General features: G+C 44.5%; 1 protein-coding gene across 6 annotated transcripts in view; it reads right to left on the bottom strand.

The window, feature by feature from the left end:
• Window positions 1-19,996, bottom strand: part of LOC138717584 (PR domain zinc finger protein 1-like) — a 99,905-nt gene that overhangs the window by 3,797 nt on the left and 76,112 nt on the right. For 4 of the 6 annotated variants that reach the window (XM_069851111.1, XM_069851109.1, XM_069851106.1 and 1 more), the window contains exons 2-5: window positions 18,522-18,770; window positions 12,122-12,241; window positions 8,789-9,041; window positions 168-1,276 (exon numbers count right to left, since the gene is read on the bottom strand). In XM_069851111.1, the coding sequence (XP_069707212.1) occupies window positions 168-1,276; window positions 8,789-9,041; window positions 12,122-12,241; window positions 18,522-18,704 (1,665 nt within the window). In that variant the 5' untranslated portion in view covers window positions 18,705-18,770. Of the gene's footprint in view, window positions 1-167; window positions 1,277-8,788; window positions 9,042-12,121; window positions 12,242-12,843; window positions 12,946-18,521; window positions 18,819-19,996 lie in introns of those variants that run through there. The other 2 variants (XM_069851105.1, XM_069851110.1) reach the window with 2 other exon arrangements.

The following is a 19,996-nucleotide window of genomic DNA, read 5'->3' on the forward strand; positions in this document are numbered from 1 at the left end:
AGTGTCTTTACAACCATGCTTTCTGGCTGGGGGGTGCCACATTAAGCCCAGACTGATAAATAACCTAACGTGCAAGGGAGGCCTGCCCTAGCGTTCCTAGATAGCCTACAGGGAAGGAGAAGCCCCAGCCTTCCAGGAAGGCTTGTATCTTATTCTCCACTGCCTACCTTCAGATTGGAAAGCTGACCAAAGGTCTTGGAGCAAACGTTGCATTCATACTTGATCTTCCCGTTCTGTTTCTTCAGTGGGTATGGGAGGGTTTTGTAACCGGTCACATTCCTCTTACTTTTAATGAGATTCATGGCTTCTTCACCGCCGGTGGCAGCCAACACCACTGAGGTAGGTTTAGGTTGCATTATGTGTTCTGAACTGGCTGCTGTACCAGCCGTGGGTGACCCGCTGGTAGGGCTGCATGGCTTGTCCTTCATGCTGGCAGCAGCGCCCGTGATAGAGAAGGCACTGTTGGGTGCTGGTATGAGGAAGTCTCTCGGATGATCAGGCTGCAGCAATCGACGGCCTCCTTCACTGGGCAATGAACTGGGAAGGGTGGTGGGGTTCAACATGTGGTGTGAAAGGCTACCTCCACTGAGCAGGTTGCCATACAGAGGATACATCCTTGGGAAGAGATTGAAATTGTTGATGCCATTGATATTGTTCAAAGCGCTCAGGTTATTACAGCTCATATTGAATGGAGGTAATAGGAATTTGGGGTAGTGAGGGTTATAGGAAGGTAGAAAGGCAGGTGGGAGGTGGCCAGGGGGTGCATATCCAGGATAAGACCCCAATCCTTCTGAGCCATACGATCCATTCAAGTATGAGTACGGCTCTCTGTGCTCTTGAGAAGTAGGTGCCAGAGGTGAAACCGTGACCCCTGGACTGCTGTGAGGGCTTGAACTTTTTAAACTTTGGTCTGGGCTGCTCCTCCCGGAAGGACTTGGCGTCGTAGATGTCTGGATGGGTGAGTGAGTAATGTAGCTGGGTCTGTCCATCCCATATGCTAAGGAAGCTTTCAGATAGTCTTCAGGAATGTGAGGTCGGATAGGGTAGACAACTCGAGGGAAGAAACACCTCTCTGGGCTATAGTTCTTACGCAAATCATCCAAGTCTTTTTCTGGAGTAACTGGTGAAATGTTGGTCTGGAAAAAGTCTTTTCCTTTTGGAGGATTTGATTCCATTTTCAGGATTTCTTTCACACTGTGCTCCCTCTTTGGGATACTTTTCTGATAGAGCTCATCTTTATCAGCACTGTGCTCCTTTGGATTAACGTGGGTTTGTGCTGAAATACAAAGACAAGGCAATGATTAGTTAGATAAGCCACCATCATTATCTCTGTCCAAACACAATCCAACTCCTACAAGTTTAGTGGGAAGGAAGGGCTGCTCTCAGAGATGAGCAATCATTTAACTCGCAAAAAAAAAAAAAAAAATTTCTGTGTGAAGAAATGCCTGCTGATATTAACGGTTAATTAAAAGCATTCTTAATCTAAGGGACACCAGCCAGTATACACAGATCTGGATGACGATTCATTTGCAGAATGCTGGCCTTGGCTTTGCAAACCCATTTCACCTTTCTTTCCCATTAACTTTGACTAATTTCACTGTTCAATGTCTATTTAAGCAGTAATTCTAATAAATGCGGTAACAAACATTTGTTCACAACACAGGTTTAACAGAAGGATTTTGCAGAACACAAACTTCCAGAAATGTTTCTCAGTAAAATAACAAGGCATGACAAATCGGCTTTTGCCAAACCACAGCAGTCCCTTCACCAGCCAGTTCAATTACTTACAGTACCAAAAAAACCATGGCTGGCTAGGATGAAAGCCTTCTTCAAAGAGAAGGTATTCTCCATCAGTAAACAGATCATTACTCATTAAATATACTGCTTAGGAACATCTACAACAAAGCAGACTATTTACTGCAGATTTCTGTGGCATTCAATCTATGCAAAACTCCTCTGCTTACAGCTGTACTTTATAAAAAAACGCTGAAGCAAAGCAAAAGAAAGCAAGACTAGTTGGCTCCAGCTTAAGCTGAAATGTACTTACAAAACAAAAAAGGCAAAAGAAGTATGCATTTAGAAGAAAATAGAAGCCAGCCTCCATTTGAATCAGTTCAACGCATACACTTTTATTCACATTCAAAGCCTCTACCTTGTTATCTGGACACAGTATAACACAAAGAGTACACTGAAAGATGTCTTCAACAGAAAAAGCAGTTTACTTTTATCTAATCTCCTGAAGTTAATAGTTACATAATCTTGAAATGATGATGACTTGTAACATATTTTATTGTAGGGGAAAAACTACCAGAAGGTTTTGTATTTGTGGTTAGTTGTGTGCAATGTTTTCCATCAGGAGGTACAAATCAACACTGATAGATATGTGACTCGAAAGTATTGCAGCCCTTTCGCCAAATATCTACATTTGTGACTAACTGTTTTTACTTCACTAACCAGGATGAGAAATAGTTATTTCTGATTTTTGGAGGACCAGCTGAACCCAGCAAGGAAGACGGGAACCAGTAATGACCACATGGCTTTCAGTGCAGATTCTTTGCTTCACTATTCACTACCCTGACAGAACCTAACATTTGGCCACATTACCCTATAAGGCAAAGAAACAGTCATTTATTAAACGTATCCCAGAAAACAGCTGCTTTCAAAGCATGCTCCTACTCACAGCAACCAGTTGTTCAGTAGCATCCCTTTTCAAATGGTACTAGACAAGCAGCAAGCAAATTTGATTTGAGATAGGTGGGTAGTTTGTGTATTTTCAAGTTGCAACAAAATGCAGTTGAACAGTTATGTTCAATTAAAATGTTTATGATAAAACATAGATTGTGTTGTACAGCAAGCATGTACACACATAAATGTGCTTCCCAATTACTTCTATGCTATTTAATGCAGAGATATTTCAAAAACAAATTAATTGTGTATTGTGTTGTCTGGCATTAAAAATAATCTACTTTTCTCATTTTATCTGTATCCATGGACTGGTAACTCATTTTCTAAATGTCCACCCAGATTTTTGGGTGTAACATAGGGGTCTAAGAAGCTCCATAATGGCATTGTAGATAAAATCATCTTCTTATCAGCTGCCTGTCACCACGCCAGTGTCTCAGAGCAAACATTCCTGGTGACGTTATCAGTGTTGGGAAGTATTGAAAGCTGGGGGTGGGGAGGGCGGGAAGTGAGACTTGTGAAACCTTGCGGCAGAAAAAAAAAATAAATACCACCTTATCAGGCCCATATCAGTTTCTCAGTGGGGTCTGTTGAGCAGGAAGTTCAAATTGACACTTTTCAAAAGAAAAAAATCTGGGGGGAGGGGAAGAGGAAGGACAAGTGCTGGTGTTGCTGGAAAAGTGACAGAGAAACTGGGGACACTTCAGCTGGAGGAACGTCCCCTACTGTCACAAGGCTAAACATCAGGGTGTGGACCTTATGTGCTAGAACAAGCCTGTGAGTGACAGAAAGGAAGCTTACAACAAGAATGTAACTTCCCTTGTGCAACAGGCCCGTGTCCCCACTTGACAGACTGGAGATAATTGTTCTTTCCTTCCCTTCAAAGTTCCTGGTAAAGCCTCCCCTCCTACTAATTTCAATGTGCAAACACAATATTTAAATATTATTTTTCAAGTCTAACTGTGACAGCTCACTTTAGTTTGCAAGCTATCTTTGCTCCATAAATCCCCTCTCAGCTTCTTCCGCTATTACCTGTGCACAAGGGATGTTTGGGAACCTAGAGTGAGCAAAACATAAACAAGTGTGTCAACACCTTCTAAAATAAGAGAAGGTAATGCTGGGGTCCAAGAAGAGGTTCTTATATTTTATACTAAAGGTGAATTTAAACCAAGGTTCAAACAGATGAGGAGTTTGCAACCTTTCTTGTTGCTCTTAAAGGAAGCATATTTCAAAAGTAGATCTATTTCATATGTGTTTTTTTTTAAACGTTCTGATTTTAGATTTAAGTTCTTACTGATTACAATGTCTCCCTCTTGCTCTTAAAATGCATTTCTCCTTCACCCCCCCATATACATACCTATATACACACTAAATATAGGCACATACTCTTCCAAGATCTGTCTAGTTGCTGTGGTCAGAAACACACATAGAAGAGAGGTTCATGTCAAAACAAGAACAGTGTAACTGCATTTGTAAGTTACTGATCTGAAGGGAGAAGGGGGAAAAAAAAGAAAGTAAGTCCCAGGCGTGCCTCTTTAGAAGCCCGATCCACTTCTGAGAGAGGTGAGCAGATTATTTGCTCAGATCTGAAATTAGTGTGTGGAAGAGGAAAAGGAACAAAACTCTCATTATTTTTAAGTGTTAATAAAAACTGAGCACAGAGGCTGCCTGAAGTTACTCCAGTGTGGGTGTTCCAGCTACAGACTGCTGCATAGCCACAGAATTGCTCTCATTTCTTGTGCTCTGAGCTGTAGCAGGAGAAAGACTTCGATAAAACAATGATGTTTTTTCTAAAAACTTGAAAAATGGTTGTAGGCAGATAGTAAGCTCAATAGTAATTTCAGGAGTGAGACGGTACTGAACATTTTGAGTGGTGCAGCTTAATTATGCCGATTCACATTTTCGATCTAAATTAAGGACCTCTTTTGCTAGTAGAAAGAGAACCTCGAAATTGTGAAGCAGGCAAAACAAAGAGCGTTTCCACTCAAAATGAGAATGGAGACCAACATTTAGAAGTATATAATTTGATAATCTATTTTCTGTATGCGTCCAAGGCAGGGTGACATGCCTTTGAAAACATTTTGCTCAGAGTTCTTAAGTGAGCCTTCAAATAATCCTCAGTATTAAGTCAACTTTAGCCCCCAAATTCTGATTTTGTGAAAACAATCCCTCATATCACTTCAAAATAATTTTCCTGAGCCCTTTTGAAGATTCCAAGAGTTTTGTTTTTTTTTAAACAAGCGCAGATGTTTCCTCTCAACCCAAACAGAAAAGCTTCAAGACCAGAAAGTGAAACTGCCCATAAGCAAAAGGGAAAGCGAGCAGCAGGACTTAGCTGACAGTCAGTAAGTCAGGGCCAGCAGGAAGAAAAAAGAATAAATCACATTTAGGAAAGCTTTAAAAAGTTAATCTTCATAGAATCCAAAATACTGAATTATACATTAAATCTGCTAGTTCTCAAATATTTTTTAAATGCACAAATTGTCATCCCCCAACTCAAACTTTTTTTTCTGAAGCTTGACCAAAAGAAGATGTCACCTGCCTGTACTTGACTGAGGAGACAAACACGACATGAGCAGCAGGAAGTTGCATCATATGATTGCAATACACAACATTATTATCAATTAGTCGTGTCCTGAGTCAAAGCAATTGTATTGGGTTTTTTTGGTTGTTTTTTTTTTTTAAAAAAACACAACCATGTTACTCTCTCCACCCTCCATCCCAAAATTATGCTCCTATGATGAGGCAGGAATGAAATTCTAGATTATGTGGGACCCTGAAGCAGATTTCCTTGGTCTGTTCGCTAGTCTGAATGCCTAGATTATCACAGACTAAAAGAGAATGCGAGGGCCCAGTTGATGAGATTAAGCACATTTCACAAATCTTGCCAGAACACACCACCAGTGGCCTCAAAACAGGCAGGAAGGAGAAGGGGATCATTTGAAATGAGACTGAAATCCCAGTGCTGGGATAACGCGGAGTCTCCGCCACTGTTGTGCAACTCCTTGCAGGCACTTCAACATCCACTCCAAGTTACGTAGCTCCACTCAGAGCTAATCATGGTCATGAAGGTAGGTGTGTGCTTCAGCGTCTGAAGGACTGGGTCAAAGGCCTCAATTCAAGAAAACACAGAGTACAGGGTTAAACCCATAACTAAGTACATGCCTAATTGCTGTCTTGAATCTGGATGCTTTCCTTCTACAGCACAAATGGACTAACGCCAGAGAAGTTACCTTTAATTTGAAAGTTTGCTGTTACAGAGGCAAATAGATGTAATATGTGGATGTGTAAATATATTTATGCTCTAAAGTAGTAGTTCTCTCATTTTTGAGGCCACTAATTACAGGAAATAAAGCCAGAGAAATTCTCTGATACATTTTTTCCCTGGAGGCCCATCCTGCTCAAGTGCTTAAAGAGGAACTGAGGTGCTGAACTTCAAGACCGTGATCCCCGAACCCCTGAGGCACCTAAAGCAGCTACCTATATTTTAAGTCAGCAAAACTGAGGTCACACTGGAAGCTCTCCATTGGTGTGTGTCCCAGGCAGCCTCTCCTGTGCCAGGCTGGGCGACCAGCCAAGGCACAGCTCTTCCAACAACTCCCGCAGGCAGTGGCATGCTCTGCGCATCCAAGACACGGTGAAGGGAGGGAGCTGGGCACAACACACCACAGCAGTGGGCTGGCTCTGCTGCTGTCCCACACTCATGCTGGTGCGTGTCCCAGTGGGAGGGAGCACTGACCTCAGCCTGTGGTGGAACCTGGATCCCAACCTTCCCTCCCTCTTTCTCAGAGGGTGCCAAAACCAGCAGTCAGGAGCTGGGAGAGGTGGCAATGCTCGCCTGCTCCACTGAGGGAAGCTGTGTCACTTTAAACACCAAATTATTAGCGATTCATTTGACCGTAGAGGGCTTTCCTGACTTTCTGCAGGTAGAGGAGAAGACCAGTGGGGAGGGTCCCCTCAAGCAAGTCTGTACTAAGATGTTTTGTTGGGTCAAAGCCTCATGTATGCAGCAGGCTATGCAGCGGGCATAGGATCCTAGCTCTCTGGGGACAATTATTTATTGACAGATTAATGCAGTGTGAGGGCACCTTGGCCAGGTTTGTGCTAGGGATGTTCGCTAATTTTAGGTTTAACTAGAAGAAGTAGCCTGGGAGGAAGGGGAAGAAAACGAAATGGTGTTGACATTCACTTTAAACTCATCTGGTTCCATTACTAATGCTGGAAAAAACATTCCTGCTTGGTCTGTTGTTACAAGGCCTTCAGCAAATAAGCATCTTCTGGAGACCTGTGGATTTTTTTCCCATACTTTTAAAGAAAGGGCATTGAATCAATCTTCATGGTACCTGTAGGGTTTCTGGCCTAACTGACCTTGCACCCGAATGTTTGTCACAAAGATGAGGGGAAAAGGTAAACAAAAAAGTGAGATTTTTTTCTCGTTTTTCTGAACTGCTATTTTCTTTTGGTGGAGGGGGCTAACAGGAAACTTCTAAATGGTTTAAACAAAATTATCTTTAAAGATAAGGGATAATTCCATCTCAGCATCTGGAAAGATTGCTCTTTCAAATGTTAAGCCTAAACTACACAATTGCTGTTCAAGATCCCATCTCTTTAAATCCATATATTAAACTGACTTTTTCTAAAATGCACAATTCTGCACATGTTCAAACAATCTCAGTTTTGACCTGAGCAAGAGTAACCAGGTAATTAGTTGACACTTTACAAATACATTCCTCACTGCTTCTGCATGCAACCTAAGACGCCAGCAGATGCAGGAAACTGAGGCTGTATTTGTGTTTCCTCCTAGCTGCTGGCCAAATGTCTGGATCTTAGTAAACTCCTCATCCACAGGAGCCCTTAATGCTGTTATCTTGACATACTGGCACGTCCCACTGGAAAGCCAACAGATCATCATACCAGGAAATAAAACTGCACAGTGAGCAGTGAAATGACATATGCGTGAAGATGATATAATCAGTGAGATATTTTTTTGAACAGGGAATACAGCAGCACAGGACATCCCCTCCCTCTCTTCCTTCTGCCACTAAGAGAGAGCAAATTTTCTTCTGTAATTTGTACTTAGTAGGGACAGACCAAAAACTGGTAAAAGGATGTCCGTGGAGGACAGATGTACTTTTGATTAATCTAATTATTGTCATGATGTGGGGTGACATTTTAGCTCTAACAACCCCTGAAGTAACACTGATATTAGTTGTTGCCAAATAACAGCAAATAGCCGTTTTTATTAAAAAAATGTAGGTGCTGGCAGAAGAGCAAAAGAATGCTCTCCTCTATCTCATAGCAGCTAGCAGGAGGGGAGGCAGCCTAGAAGACGAATGAAAAGTCAGCAAGAATCTCTCCTTCTCTTCAAGGGGCTCAGGATTACGTGCTAGGCGGTGATTAGTTATGAGTAAACGACTGAGGCTGGAAATGGTCAGAAACCACAGGGAAACAGATAAACTCCTGAAAATACCTCTTCCCCCTGCTCCCAGAGCCATTATTTTTTAACAGAAAATGAAAGCTGTGATACAGAGCCAAGAAACAGGATCAAAATACACAGTATTGAAAAAACAAGTAACGAGATCAGAAGACCACATGAGCTTTGCTCCCATATAAGATAAGTAAGCACAGATGAAAGGCTCAAAGAGCATCATGCTTTCAAAATATACTTTGTTAGACACCCAGACAGAGTCATGGCACATGGCTACTTCCTTGTACAGTGAGGGTAGCTCTTTGGGAGCATGACTGGACAGCCTTTAGAATATGCTCTATGCACAAAGAGATCTGGACTGGGAAAGCCTGAGAGTGAACCAACATCCTACAGTTCTGAAAGCAGAGGATGTACTCAGGCTGTTGGTCCAGAATTTCATCAGGTAAGACTCAGATTATAAACCAGTAACTGTTCAGATTCTTTATAATCTGTTTACATTTGAAAGGGCACAAGGAACTCATTCTGTTGTGTTGGGTATTTTAATTCCTCTTTTCCACTCCAAGCTACCTACTGTGACACAACAGATGATGCAGCTGTGTAATCATACAACTTATTATTAAATCATATAGGCAGAAGAGACATTACTAGCATTCCTTGTTTATATTGTAATCCACTTACTGAGGTTCATCATTGTCAGCTCTCTGGAGGAGGGATAGTGCAGTCTCTCCGCAAAATCTCGGCAATACCACACAAGCAGCTCTTGGTTGGCAGGGATGGGCTTGATGGTGTAGAAGTAGATGTTCATTCCATTCTGACAAGCAGCCAAGTTCTGTTCCTGGACAGAGTAGCCAGGGTTTACATAACGCATCCAATTGCTCTTGTCCTCATTAAATCCGTCAATGAAGTGGTGAAGTTCACCACTTGAATAGATCTGGAATAGAAACGAAGTGCCTATGAGTATATATATGCAAAATAGTCAACACGTATGCGGAGTCCAGAGGGGAAAAATGATAAGCTTTTTTTTTTTAAGGAAAAAAAAGGCATTACTGAAATAAGAATTTAAGCTGGATTCCCACCTTTCCAGCTCTGATATCCTCTGTATTAGGAAAAGAGATGCTTATCCAAATATAAGTCCAGTCACCTTTTCCATTTCCACTTAGCCTGTGTCTCTGCCAGTATGGACAAATCGGACACAAAATCTGAAATAGAGAGCACTCTTCCTGTGCCAATAGTCTACCTTAGAGCCCTTTTCCCGGTGCTATGATCAACAAGTGGGTAATGTTAATGACTGCAGGTCTGAGTGCATGCTTGCATTAATGCTTTGAGTCACCTGTGTATAAGACTGACTGGTTGTGCTACGTCAGAGCCTTTCTCGCTTTTTTCTATGGCCTCTGTACTTGCAGTTTCCTACCACCTCCGCCCAAAGGTTTAAACTATGCAAACATCCTCCACCCCCCTATAGTCCTAAAGCAACACTTGCTCATAGTTGGACTGTAGCCCTTTTATAGAAAGGCTGGGCGAGGCAAAGATGAACTTCACCTGCCATAACTTAACGAAGACCTGGAGAAGTGCCAGCCGATGAGAAGTCACTTTTTCTGTCAAAGGACATGTTCTGTCTTGTCTGCCGAGGGGAAAGAAAACACGAATCTATAAACGCCTCGGAAGCTTAGGGGGAGAGAAGTCCCAACCCCTGACAGAAGTTACTTTTTCTTGAAGTGGTAAGAGAATTATTAAAAAATAAAAATAAAAAAAAATCCAGGAGACACAGTGGTTGAAGACACATCCCCTACTCTCAGACAGAACTAGGTTCCTGGGTTTCACAAAACATATGACCACGCAAAAGCCAGAAGTGGTAGCAGCTTGCACCAGTGATGCACCTCACTGAGCGGGAAATGATTTTCCAAAGGAGAGAAAGCTTATCTCGGAGGGGAAAACGCTCCATGGTGTGTTCCTGCCTTTGTGTTCACACCACTGTCTTTCGCACCTATCTGGCTGGGCAGTGCGCCCTGTGACCACCCGCCAGGCAGCTGGGATCTCTCCCTTTCTCTAGACAGAGCTGCCAGCGGACAGGGGCAAGGCAGCCTGGCCCTTTAATGCGGGCCATAAACACCAGAATCACTTTCTTTAAGAGTAACTTCCTGTAAACCGAGAAGGGGGAAATACATGTGGCCTCATCAAAGCAGCTTGCGAGAGATTTTGCGGTGTGTTTGTTATGAGAAAATGGAAGGGAGCTAGGCGAGTTGTGCTGCATCAAGAGGAGCCTTTGGGTTTCTCTGCTCAGCCCGGCTCGCAAACTTCCAGGAACATGGGGCTCCAGCACTCGACGCCTGCCACGATTTCCCAAACTGGCCCTCCACGGCTAGTGCTGGTCATCGTGTTCTGGGGCGAAGACACCCCACCAGGCTCCCACCTATTCTGGGGAAGGCGAGAGCAGATGTGCTGAGTCACGGCGTGGTTCCCAGAAACGACGTCAGCCCCGCTCCCCTCACACGGGCAAGGAGCAGGCAGCGTCCCCGGTGCGCGCAGCAGATGTTCCCACTCCTGCCAGCAAGCCCAGGATGCATTTAATAACATGTGGGAAGTTATCTCCCACAATTTCCTTTGCATATGTAAGCCTGTTTCAGACCCCTAGGAAGGAATTCATATTCAGTGCAGCGGCGTGTCTTGAATGAATCAAGGGATTACAACAGAGACTTTAACGATGCTTAGATGGCTCCTAGGATATTATTTCTGAGGATCCCTCTGCATTAAGGCTTAAAATCGCATCGTGAGAATGATGTCATCTTTCTCACTGAAACATATGAATGTCCTGCAATACGATTAGCAAACCCTCTCGCTAATGTTTGCCACTTTATTAGCAACTGGCAGGGCTAGGGCTGGCGTACCCATTGCTTCCTATGCCAGATACAAGCTCCTGAAAAACTTGGCTAAAAAACTAATTTTGTAGCCTTGTGAATGTGAAAACACATCACCTGCTTTGTAAAAATACTCAGGCAAATAACTGCCTGTGCAATGCTATATTACATCACACGAAGACAATCTGAGAAAAACGAAATTATGCAATTAGGTAGGAAGAAAGAGGTGTGGAGAAAGCTGGTGCTTGCCCCGGGTTTCACCTGGATATGAGGTTGGGATATTGGTAAGGCAGGCAGGCACCTGGGCACAGAGGCTTGGATGTACTCCCAAATCCACTGATTTAGACACAACCTAAATGGCTAGAAGGCAGCAAAACAAATCCATGGAAGGAGATGAGGCTGAAGAAATGTTCTCTAATAATTAATAATGTGTCTGTAAAGGAGACTGAGGATTATGTCAGCTGATAAACTGGAAGCATATTCCTCAGCACAGATTCCCCAAGCCAAAACAAATTGGCTGGTGCTCCCTTCCAGCTTATATTAAAAGTACAAATTAGGCATCACCTCTAGTGTTTGTCTGGCATTAATGGATTTTTCTCTTCACTAAGATCTCTGGACTGCTCTTTTAACACTTTCTAAAGCAGACTAGAAAAGCTTATGACTTGAATGCTATATGCTGAAGTCTGCCACTGCTGTGGTATAGCAGTTGCATTCAAAACTACAAGAAAAAATGTCACAAAATTTACCATAATTCCAGAGTAAAAGACGATGCAATACTTTCACAGCTGGAAAAATCCAAGATACCTGATATTTGCACGAAGAAGAATGACTTTCCACTGTGAAGAAATGCAAAACAACCTGCTCCTACAGCAAGCAGCAGAACTATTTCTTTACACATTGATCTGTTTAGGAAGACAGAGCCAGGAAGGGCCGTACATCTCCCCTGCTCTCTCCACCCACACAGTCCCTACATCCAAGACAGCCAGGCTTTTACTTGGCTTAGTCCACCCCACTGATTCTGTTCATGCCTGGCAGCGTACAGAAGTTGCCCCCTGCATTCACAGAAATCTGCAGCAGGAAGTGACCCAGCTTTTCAGCTGTACTCATTTAGCGATCTGCTTACTGCAACAACATGGTGCTGTTTTTTCCTGCTTACCCGCCAAAAGTATTTTCTGTTTGCATTCTTGGGAACCGTATCGCTGGTATAGATCTCTCCTACCAGGGGTCCAAAGCGCGTTCCTTTTGGGATGTACTCTTTGCTTATAACTCCAGTGACCTACAAGAAGAGCAGCACAGGATGAGTCCGTCGCCAGCAGAAATCGAAAAGTCTTTCTTCCTCTCCCCGATCCCCTGAACTTCACATGGTAAAGCAACAGATGCAAGAAATTTTTAGTGACAGGTCAGCAAAACAGAAATAAATTAACAACTGTGTTGGATGTGATATGACTAGTATTGTTAGGTACTAGCATCTTACCAAGACATACGGAAGCCAAAGACGAACACCACCTGAAAAATGTGTTTTGTTGAAATACATTTACAAGAAGAAACACTCAGCGAAATGTGCAGACTGCCAGATAACTTTAGAAGTTATTTCTCCTATCACAGCCAACCTCCAAAAGTCTAGTTCTAGCAAACAAAAATATTCAATAGCTATCAATCACTTCACTGCTACAGAGTTCGCTTTTCTAATAAGTTAGGAACTGGAATGACTGCTCCTCCAGATCAAAACGAAACCTCCCTCCACCCCCACATTCCTTGCTCTATACCCGTCCTGAAAGCTAAAAGGAGGAAAAAAAAAAAAAAGACGACCTACAATTTTCTCACCAGCATACAGTGACATACAAAACAACATGAAATGGCTTTGGGACGTGTACTCACAGATCACCCTCTTTTATAAAAAGAAGGCAGCAGTTCCGGTAACATATGTCAAGTGGGTTTGGTCAGAAAGGCTTAAGGGTTTTGATGAAAATGCTCCACTGTGCTAGGTCTAAGAAATGTATTCTAGTTGTTCAGCTTCCTTCTTGACAGTAATTATACCAAAAAAAGTCACTGACCACAAATCAGGAAGCAATTCATCACTATTCAGAAGAACGTGCCTTAGAGTAACCCTTTGCAAAACACTGCTGACTTATTGGTTTTGTCTCTCTCTGTTCCTCACCAATCTTTTTACATTTAATGCAGTCAAACAATGTTAGAAAACCAACAATTTTGTAAACCAACCCCCACGAGCCTTTGCAAGACTGATCCTGCTGCTCAGTGGAAAAAAAGAGGGCTAAAAAGCCTATTCATTTGGTATTATAAACAGACTTTCACAGCAAAATGTATTGATCATATCCCTTTCACACACCTTGCCTTATCTTTTTGCTCGATGGGATTTCAGAACAAGACAGGAATAGTAGAAGTGGTTGGCTAACACTGAGAGTTGGGATTACTGCTGTCTGTCTCCTGTAAGGAATCAACGTCCTTACCAAAGGAGATTAGCACTCCTCAGACCCTGCAGATAGCTCACTTCAGGGAGCATTTCTTAGCAACAGTCCTTTGCAGCAAAGGACAGCAAAAACCTTGGACTTCACAAATTAGCTAAGACTTGTGATTTTCGCATGCTACCTTTTCTTCTGTTGTATTACCCTTGGCGTGAGAGAGCGACACAGACAGAAAAACTTGCCTGCATATTGCTCAAGATTAAAAATCCCAGTAAACAAGTAACATCTAGTGCAATTTCACAGTAAATGCCAAAATAAAGTGGACAAATAACCGTCATGGAATCAAGCTGGTAATCCACACGGAAACAGATTGCTGGGTGTATCTGGTAGCTGTGTGCACTTGTCTGTGTTTCAACATGTGTTTCAGCACACAACAACAACAAAAAATTAAATGTCAACAGCAGAGGTAGTTAAATGCTCCATTGATCTGTGCATCTGGACTGAAGAAAGAGAGAAAAGGGACTTCCAGAAATTTTCCTACCCCTACCGCAAGCTGAAACAAGCTCAGTGGCTCAGTTTTATTTTTGTCTTGCTTGTACATTTCTCATAGAGAGCTGAAAAAGGCAGATGTTCTTCTCATCTTCCCCATATACCTTCATTTACATCCATCTGCCCTCTCAGGAAAAGTTCACAACTAAGCTACAGTTTTACTGCACGGAAGCTTCGGTTTTTGAATTGTTTTAAGATAGCCAGGCCTTAATTAAAATGACTTTAATGAAATTCTCAGAATCTCTAGAAATCGCTCCTCGAACTAGTCAACTTGAAACACTCCCTGAACTCGTGGCTCTGACACAGCAGATACTTTTCTGATATCCCCTTCACACACAGCGCTCGCTTCTCCCCTGGCGCGGCGGAACACGGAGACGATTTCTCACCCCGTCCCCATCCGAAGGTTATTTCCGCAGAGGATGTTCCGCACGTCCGCGTGTGCCAAGAGCTGAAGTTTTGCTAAACCGGACTAAAGGGATCCCGACGGTTTTTAAGCGGGGGGTGGGTCTCTGGTCCCCAATCCTCGCGGCGGGGGGGACCCTCCGGGACAACGGGGGGGCAGCACGGCCCGGCCGCGGGAGCCCCCGAGCCCCGAGAGCGAGAGGGTTCGCAGGCGAAAACAGCGAAGCGACCCGCGCATCCAAGCGCCGGGAGGGAGGCGGAGAGCCGCGGCGGAGCGGCACTTCAGACTCGCGTCCGCCAGGTGTCCCCGGCAGCTCCGCCGAGCCCCGCCGGGCCGGCCCCGCGGCGGGGGAACCACCGCGCGGCGCGACCCGAGCCGCTCTCCGCAAACACGAGTCACGCCGCGGAGGCGCGCCGCGCCGCCTCCTGCGCGACCCTCCTCGCTCGGGGCTCCCCGTCTCTCTCTTCCCCGCGCTGCCCCGTCCTCCAGCGCTCCCGCAAGCCGCTCTCCCCGGCGCGTCCCCCGCACCGAGCGCTGCGCGCCCCGCGGGGACGCGGCCCGGGGCGGCCGCCCGGGAACTGACCAGGGTCCTAACGCCGCCCCGCTCGGCGCCGCTCGGGAACCGCCGCCGCCCGCAGCCCAGAACCGCCGCGAGGGGCTCCGGAAAGGCCCGCGCCCCCGCGGCTCCGGCAGGCGAGAGGGAGCAACCGCCCCGCGAGTGCTGCCACGGGGCGATATTTTGCAGTGGGACCGTTAAAAAAAACCAAACAAACCAAAAAAACAAACAACCCCCCCCAAAAAACCCAAAAAACCCAAAACAAACCCCCCACCGCTGAACAAACTAACTCTTTTTGGCATCAGTGAAATAACACTGTTCTCCCAATGCAAACACGTGTCCTGGAATAACACTGATTTACGGTTGGTTTTTGTTTTGTTTTGTTTTTTTCCTTAATCTACTAGTTCCATGGTTACATAAGCCCACATAAATTTTACCAGTTTGCCCAGCACTAGTTTTCTAAAAGAGATGTCATGAAATAAAATGCTGTCAGCCTGCTTCCTCGGTGATCATATTTAAAAGAAAAAAAAATATAAAAGCAATAGGGGAGAAGCAGGTATCCAAGCTTGGCCAGGCACACTTAAGAACAGTTCAAAAATCACTGCTTCCATCAAAATCACTGATTCAAGGTCTACCTCTAAGAAACAGCCTTATCAGAGAAATGCAACAAGTAATGGCTTAGCTGATATGTTTCTCCCTGTCAAGCTCCCAGACCAGGATGACGCACTAGTAATAGTCAAGACAGCAGAGTAACTGGCTCTTTACATCAAGAAGGGCTCTTCACGCTTTAAGCACTGAGACTAAAAGGAGAAAAACGTTTTGGAAAAAAAAATGTTTTTAAACCTCTGGATGAAAAAGATCGTTCACATATGGCCTTCTAGAGCACGATTTTGGCACTGCGTTTCATCATATTTTTGTCAATTGCTAAAACTGGAGGAAAGGATAAATAAATCACACATAGGAATAAATAAATGACTTCATGTAAAACTATCAGCTTAAAACGTTACGAGCAGTAGTAATTCATTTTTTAAAATGCTGACACATACTGTGAACTCATAATGAAAAATGCGTCCTTCAGAAAAATCCCCAATCAAGATCCAGGAATAAACAAGGGTATGACGTGTCACGGGCTCCCTTGCAAATTCAATAAAGCTTTAAAGAGGAGCTACTCGCATGCAAGGAAAAGAAACACAAAAAGCAACCCTCCCCAGACAACAGCGGTTGTGCTTCCTCCCTCTTACGCAGGCATACGGTACTTTTCCTTTTCCAAGTGGAAGTATAACACTAATCATGACAGCACTAGGATTTAATGATCTAATCATGACAGTGTTAGCATTTCACAAGTGATATATCATACATGTTTTTGTCAATAAACTGACTCAGCATTTAAAATTCCTAACGAGATGAAGCCACAGCTCTCCCCAAAGTTAACAATGAAGACAGCTCACATCTGAAACCCACTGGCAAACATGCACGCACGCATCCCCTGAAGTCTTGCCTCATCCTTTCGCAAGTAAAAAAAAAATCCATCTACAAAGCTGTCAGGACTCCAGTGGTTTTCCATGAGGTCAAAATGAGAATCAGACTCCCTTGCTGACCGCACAAACACTGATGTGCAAGAGCAACACACACTCAATCCTGACCCCACTGAACAAAATAAAACTTCAAAGGTAGGTGGGAAAAAAAAGAGTGTTTGGCGTCAGAAGTTGCTAGAACCCAAATGGATTATGCTATTTGCAACTGTTTCACCCTGCCGACAAACAGCAAAGGAGTGCCCTGTCCTTACATTCGCAGGAGGGTAGCTTTCACAGAAGCTCGGGGGGGGAAATAAAAAGGTTCAGATAGGCCCTTTCTTTCAAAGGTACCTTAGAAATAGTCAGGGTTCGGAAGTTCCTATTGGTCCTTGGGGTAGGTGCTATTCAGTGCAAATAAAAGACTAGGGGGAACTCTGGAGAACAAAAGGAGGATGTCCTATATTCAGACTCCCACTAGCAGGGAGCTGCACGGGTCACATTTTACAAGGAAGAACCAGGAATCTTTCAACAACTTCTCTCTCCCCACAGCTCTTACACAGAGACGGCAGCAATCCTCCTACCCTGATTCACTGACCTGAGCCGTCGCATAAGGAAATTACACCTTGATGTTTCCAAACACAGCACTGGGAATTTTGAAAGCTCCTCAGACATCTGCTGCTGTGGCAGCAGGACTGAACAGGGGCAGAGAGAGAGCAAAACAGCCTGAGCAGCCGATCAGTCACCAGCCAGCCGGCTGCCGAGGTTCTGCCCAAGCTGTCACACTGCAACTTCATCCTTCAACCAAGAAATCCTTCCGCACCACACAGCGGAGTCGCAGCTTTATCTCCCCACCTGCCCTGACAAACTAAGACCTATCTTACAACGCAGTAACACAAAACAAGGTTTCATGCTTTCTCCTGGAGCACGTTCATTCTCTGACAAAGTTCTGCAGGGCAGGGCAGGACATATGGGAAGAGAAGGGAAATTTTACAGGAAAATTTAGCTTTAACCTCTTACTAAACCTACCAGACACTATATTAGGCACTGCCAACTAATTTCCATGGTGCCGATACCCTCCAGCTGGGGGTCCGGCCCTATTCTTGCATGCAGGATTAAACAAGTAACTACTTTGGAAGGAAATATTTGATAGGCATGGATGAGTGTACTTCTTCTTTTCAGCTCTGTGGTCAGTGTGTTTAGCCAAAGTAGAAGCACAGGTAATAGCTGCTATACCACAAGTCTCAGCACAAGGAGAAATGAAGGGTTGTCCCTAGGGTTATTACCCTGCCGAACATCACACCTAGCTATAATAGCTACTCTATACGAAGGAGTAAACACAAAACCAAATTGCTCATCCAGGCTCATTTCTTTCCAGCCCTTCTGAAACAACAACAAAGAATGTACCCACTCCAGGGACAAGGATAGGACAGTCTCGAACGGCCAGCTACCATTGAAGATACTGTCCCAGATAAACAAAAGTTACTCTAAGCTAACAGCCACTATTCTGTCAAGCTTGCTACAGTTCTACCTACGCTTCCTTAACTGATACGCTAGAATTTTTAAGAATTTAGGAAGCTAGGAATACAGTATGCTTACAAAAAGAATAAAGCAATTTCATAACCAAAGGGAAAACAAAAAGAAATAATTAAATGCATTTCCAGGAATTTGTTTTTTTTTTTCCCCCCTCCACTTTTTTTAAAGCTATTTATTGGACAACTGAGGCACTTTAATCTCTGAGCCAGAGGCAATGAATGGTCCTGGCAAACAGCAGTCTTTAGAAATTGGCACAGAACTAGTCCACAGTTTAAATATGCTTATTCAGATGCTGTTCAAATTGTCTGAAAGTTTAACTGTTTATGAATTGGTATAGAACCAGTTTAAGGATAGGCTGGCTGCTATTTCCAGTGTATATATTACATGACAGATGACCAGCTTACAGTTTCTTCAAAGACTTATTAGGGTCCCCTCATAAAAGCCAGCAGGCAGCATTTGTTATTGGTGGAGTGTGCGTGTATGTGTTAAAGAATGGAAGCTGGGGTGAGCACACACTTTCCAAAGCGCTGTGATTTGGCTTGTCTGACTCCAACCTTCCCCAGAGCATTGCCGCTTACCTCTTTGCAGTTAGATGCGTATTTGAAAGTCAAGTTCCTTGGCAAGGAAGCCTCTGCCTGAGTTAGGGTGCCTCCGTCGGCACTGGGATCCAACGGGTGATCGTTTACAATGTACGTGCACTTCTCTTCAAAATCGGCTTCTGTCCACAGAGTCATGTCAGCATCCTCCATGTCCATTTTCATTGTCCACTCTCTCCCTTTCACCAGATTCTTAAAACTCACAGCGTCCGAGCTACACTGTGTAGCAGCCTGGAAAATAAGAAAACAGCCTTTAATCCTCATTGTCCTTCAGTGTTGTGGTTTCCGTTGAGACAGCGTGACTAATACAGTAGTCTGTGACACTTTAAAAGCATATGCAGGATAGTTGGTACAGTTGAGTAATAGCCAAAAAGCAGTGTAAACGAAGCTGCTCTGACTGAAGCAGTGCCTTAAAACACACGCCTCGCTAATAATAAGGAGAGAACAAAAACAAAGAGGAAAAAAAATCCCTATGCTGACAACCACGTTACCTTTTTTCAGACCCTTTCCCTAATGCCTTAGAGAGAAAAAAAATATTCCGTGCTGAAGAAAGCGTGGGGTCATGGCTGCGAGACCACTTAAGTCTCCTGTGGAAAAGCTGCCTCAGAAAAGTGTCACAAACAAGGAGAGGAAGAGGAAAGGAGCTGCTGTCTGCGTCTGAATGAAGCTAAAAATGGAAAGCGCATGTTGGAAGAGCGGAACCCAGCCTTGCCTCTTCCAAATGGGGAAGCCTGAACTTTCCCACCGGCTTTCAACACAAACAACTTTCAAAACAACCTGGCCCCCCCGCCTCCTCCTGACGTCCCCTTATCCTCTGGCATGGAAGGCTGAGAGAGCTGACATCCTGCCAGCATCCCTGCAGCCCCGCGCAGCGCCCCGCAACGCGCTCCCGGGGGCCGAAAAAGGTGAGGAGCAGGATAAACAAGGAAATAAAATTTCTAAAAGTGGGGTTTTTCTTTTTGGTTTTGACGGTACCTCTGAGAATTACTAGCTCAAATCACCGCATAGGCGGCTCGCAGGACAATTCCTGCGAGTCCTTCAGCCCCTCCGCCTATTCAGAACAGAAGCGCTGTTATCAGACCTATCACCAAACAGGTACCAGGTCGGGCTCTTCCCATAAAGTTCATCAAGGACCGAAATCCGCGCCTACACCTGGAGCCGGGAATGACGTTCGAACCCGGCGTAAAATCCCTTCACTTTTCCTTTTCGGATGCGCGGCTACCGTGAAATTCACACTCCTCCTCCGGGAAAAAGAAAAAAAAAATCCAAAACCAAAAAAAACCATCCCAAACCCGAAAGGCGGAGGCTGGAGGAGCAGGAGGGAGGCTGGAGGAGCAGGAGGCTGGAGGCAGCGGCGAGGTTGGCTCCAGGAGAGCCCGGGGGTGGCGGCACCAGCCCCGTCCCCATCCTCGAGGGGGGCGAACAGCGACACTCGTGCCGGAGACTGGGGGGGGGGG

The sequence above is a fragment of the Phaenicophaeus curvirostris genome, chromosome 2 (assembly GCF_032191515.1).
Source record: "Phaenicophaeus curvirostris isolate KB17595 chromosome 2, BPBGC_Pcur_1.0, whole genome shotgun sequence".
NCBI classification, from domain to species: domain Eukaryota; kingdom Metazoa; phylum Chordata; class Aves; order Cuculiformes; family Cuculidae; genus Phaenicophaeus; species Phaenicophaeus curvirostris.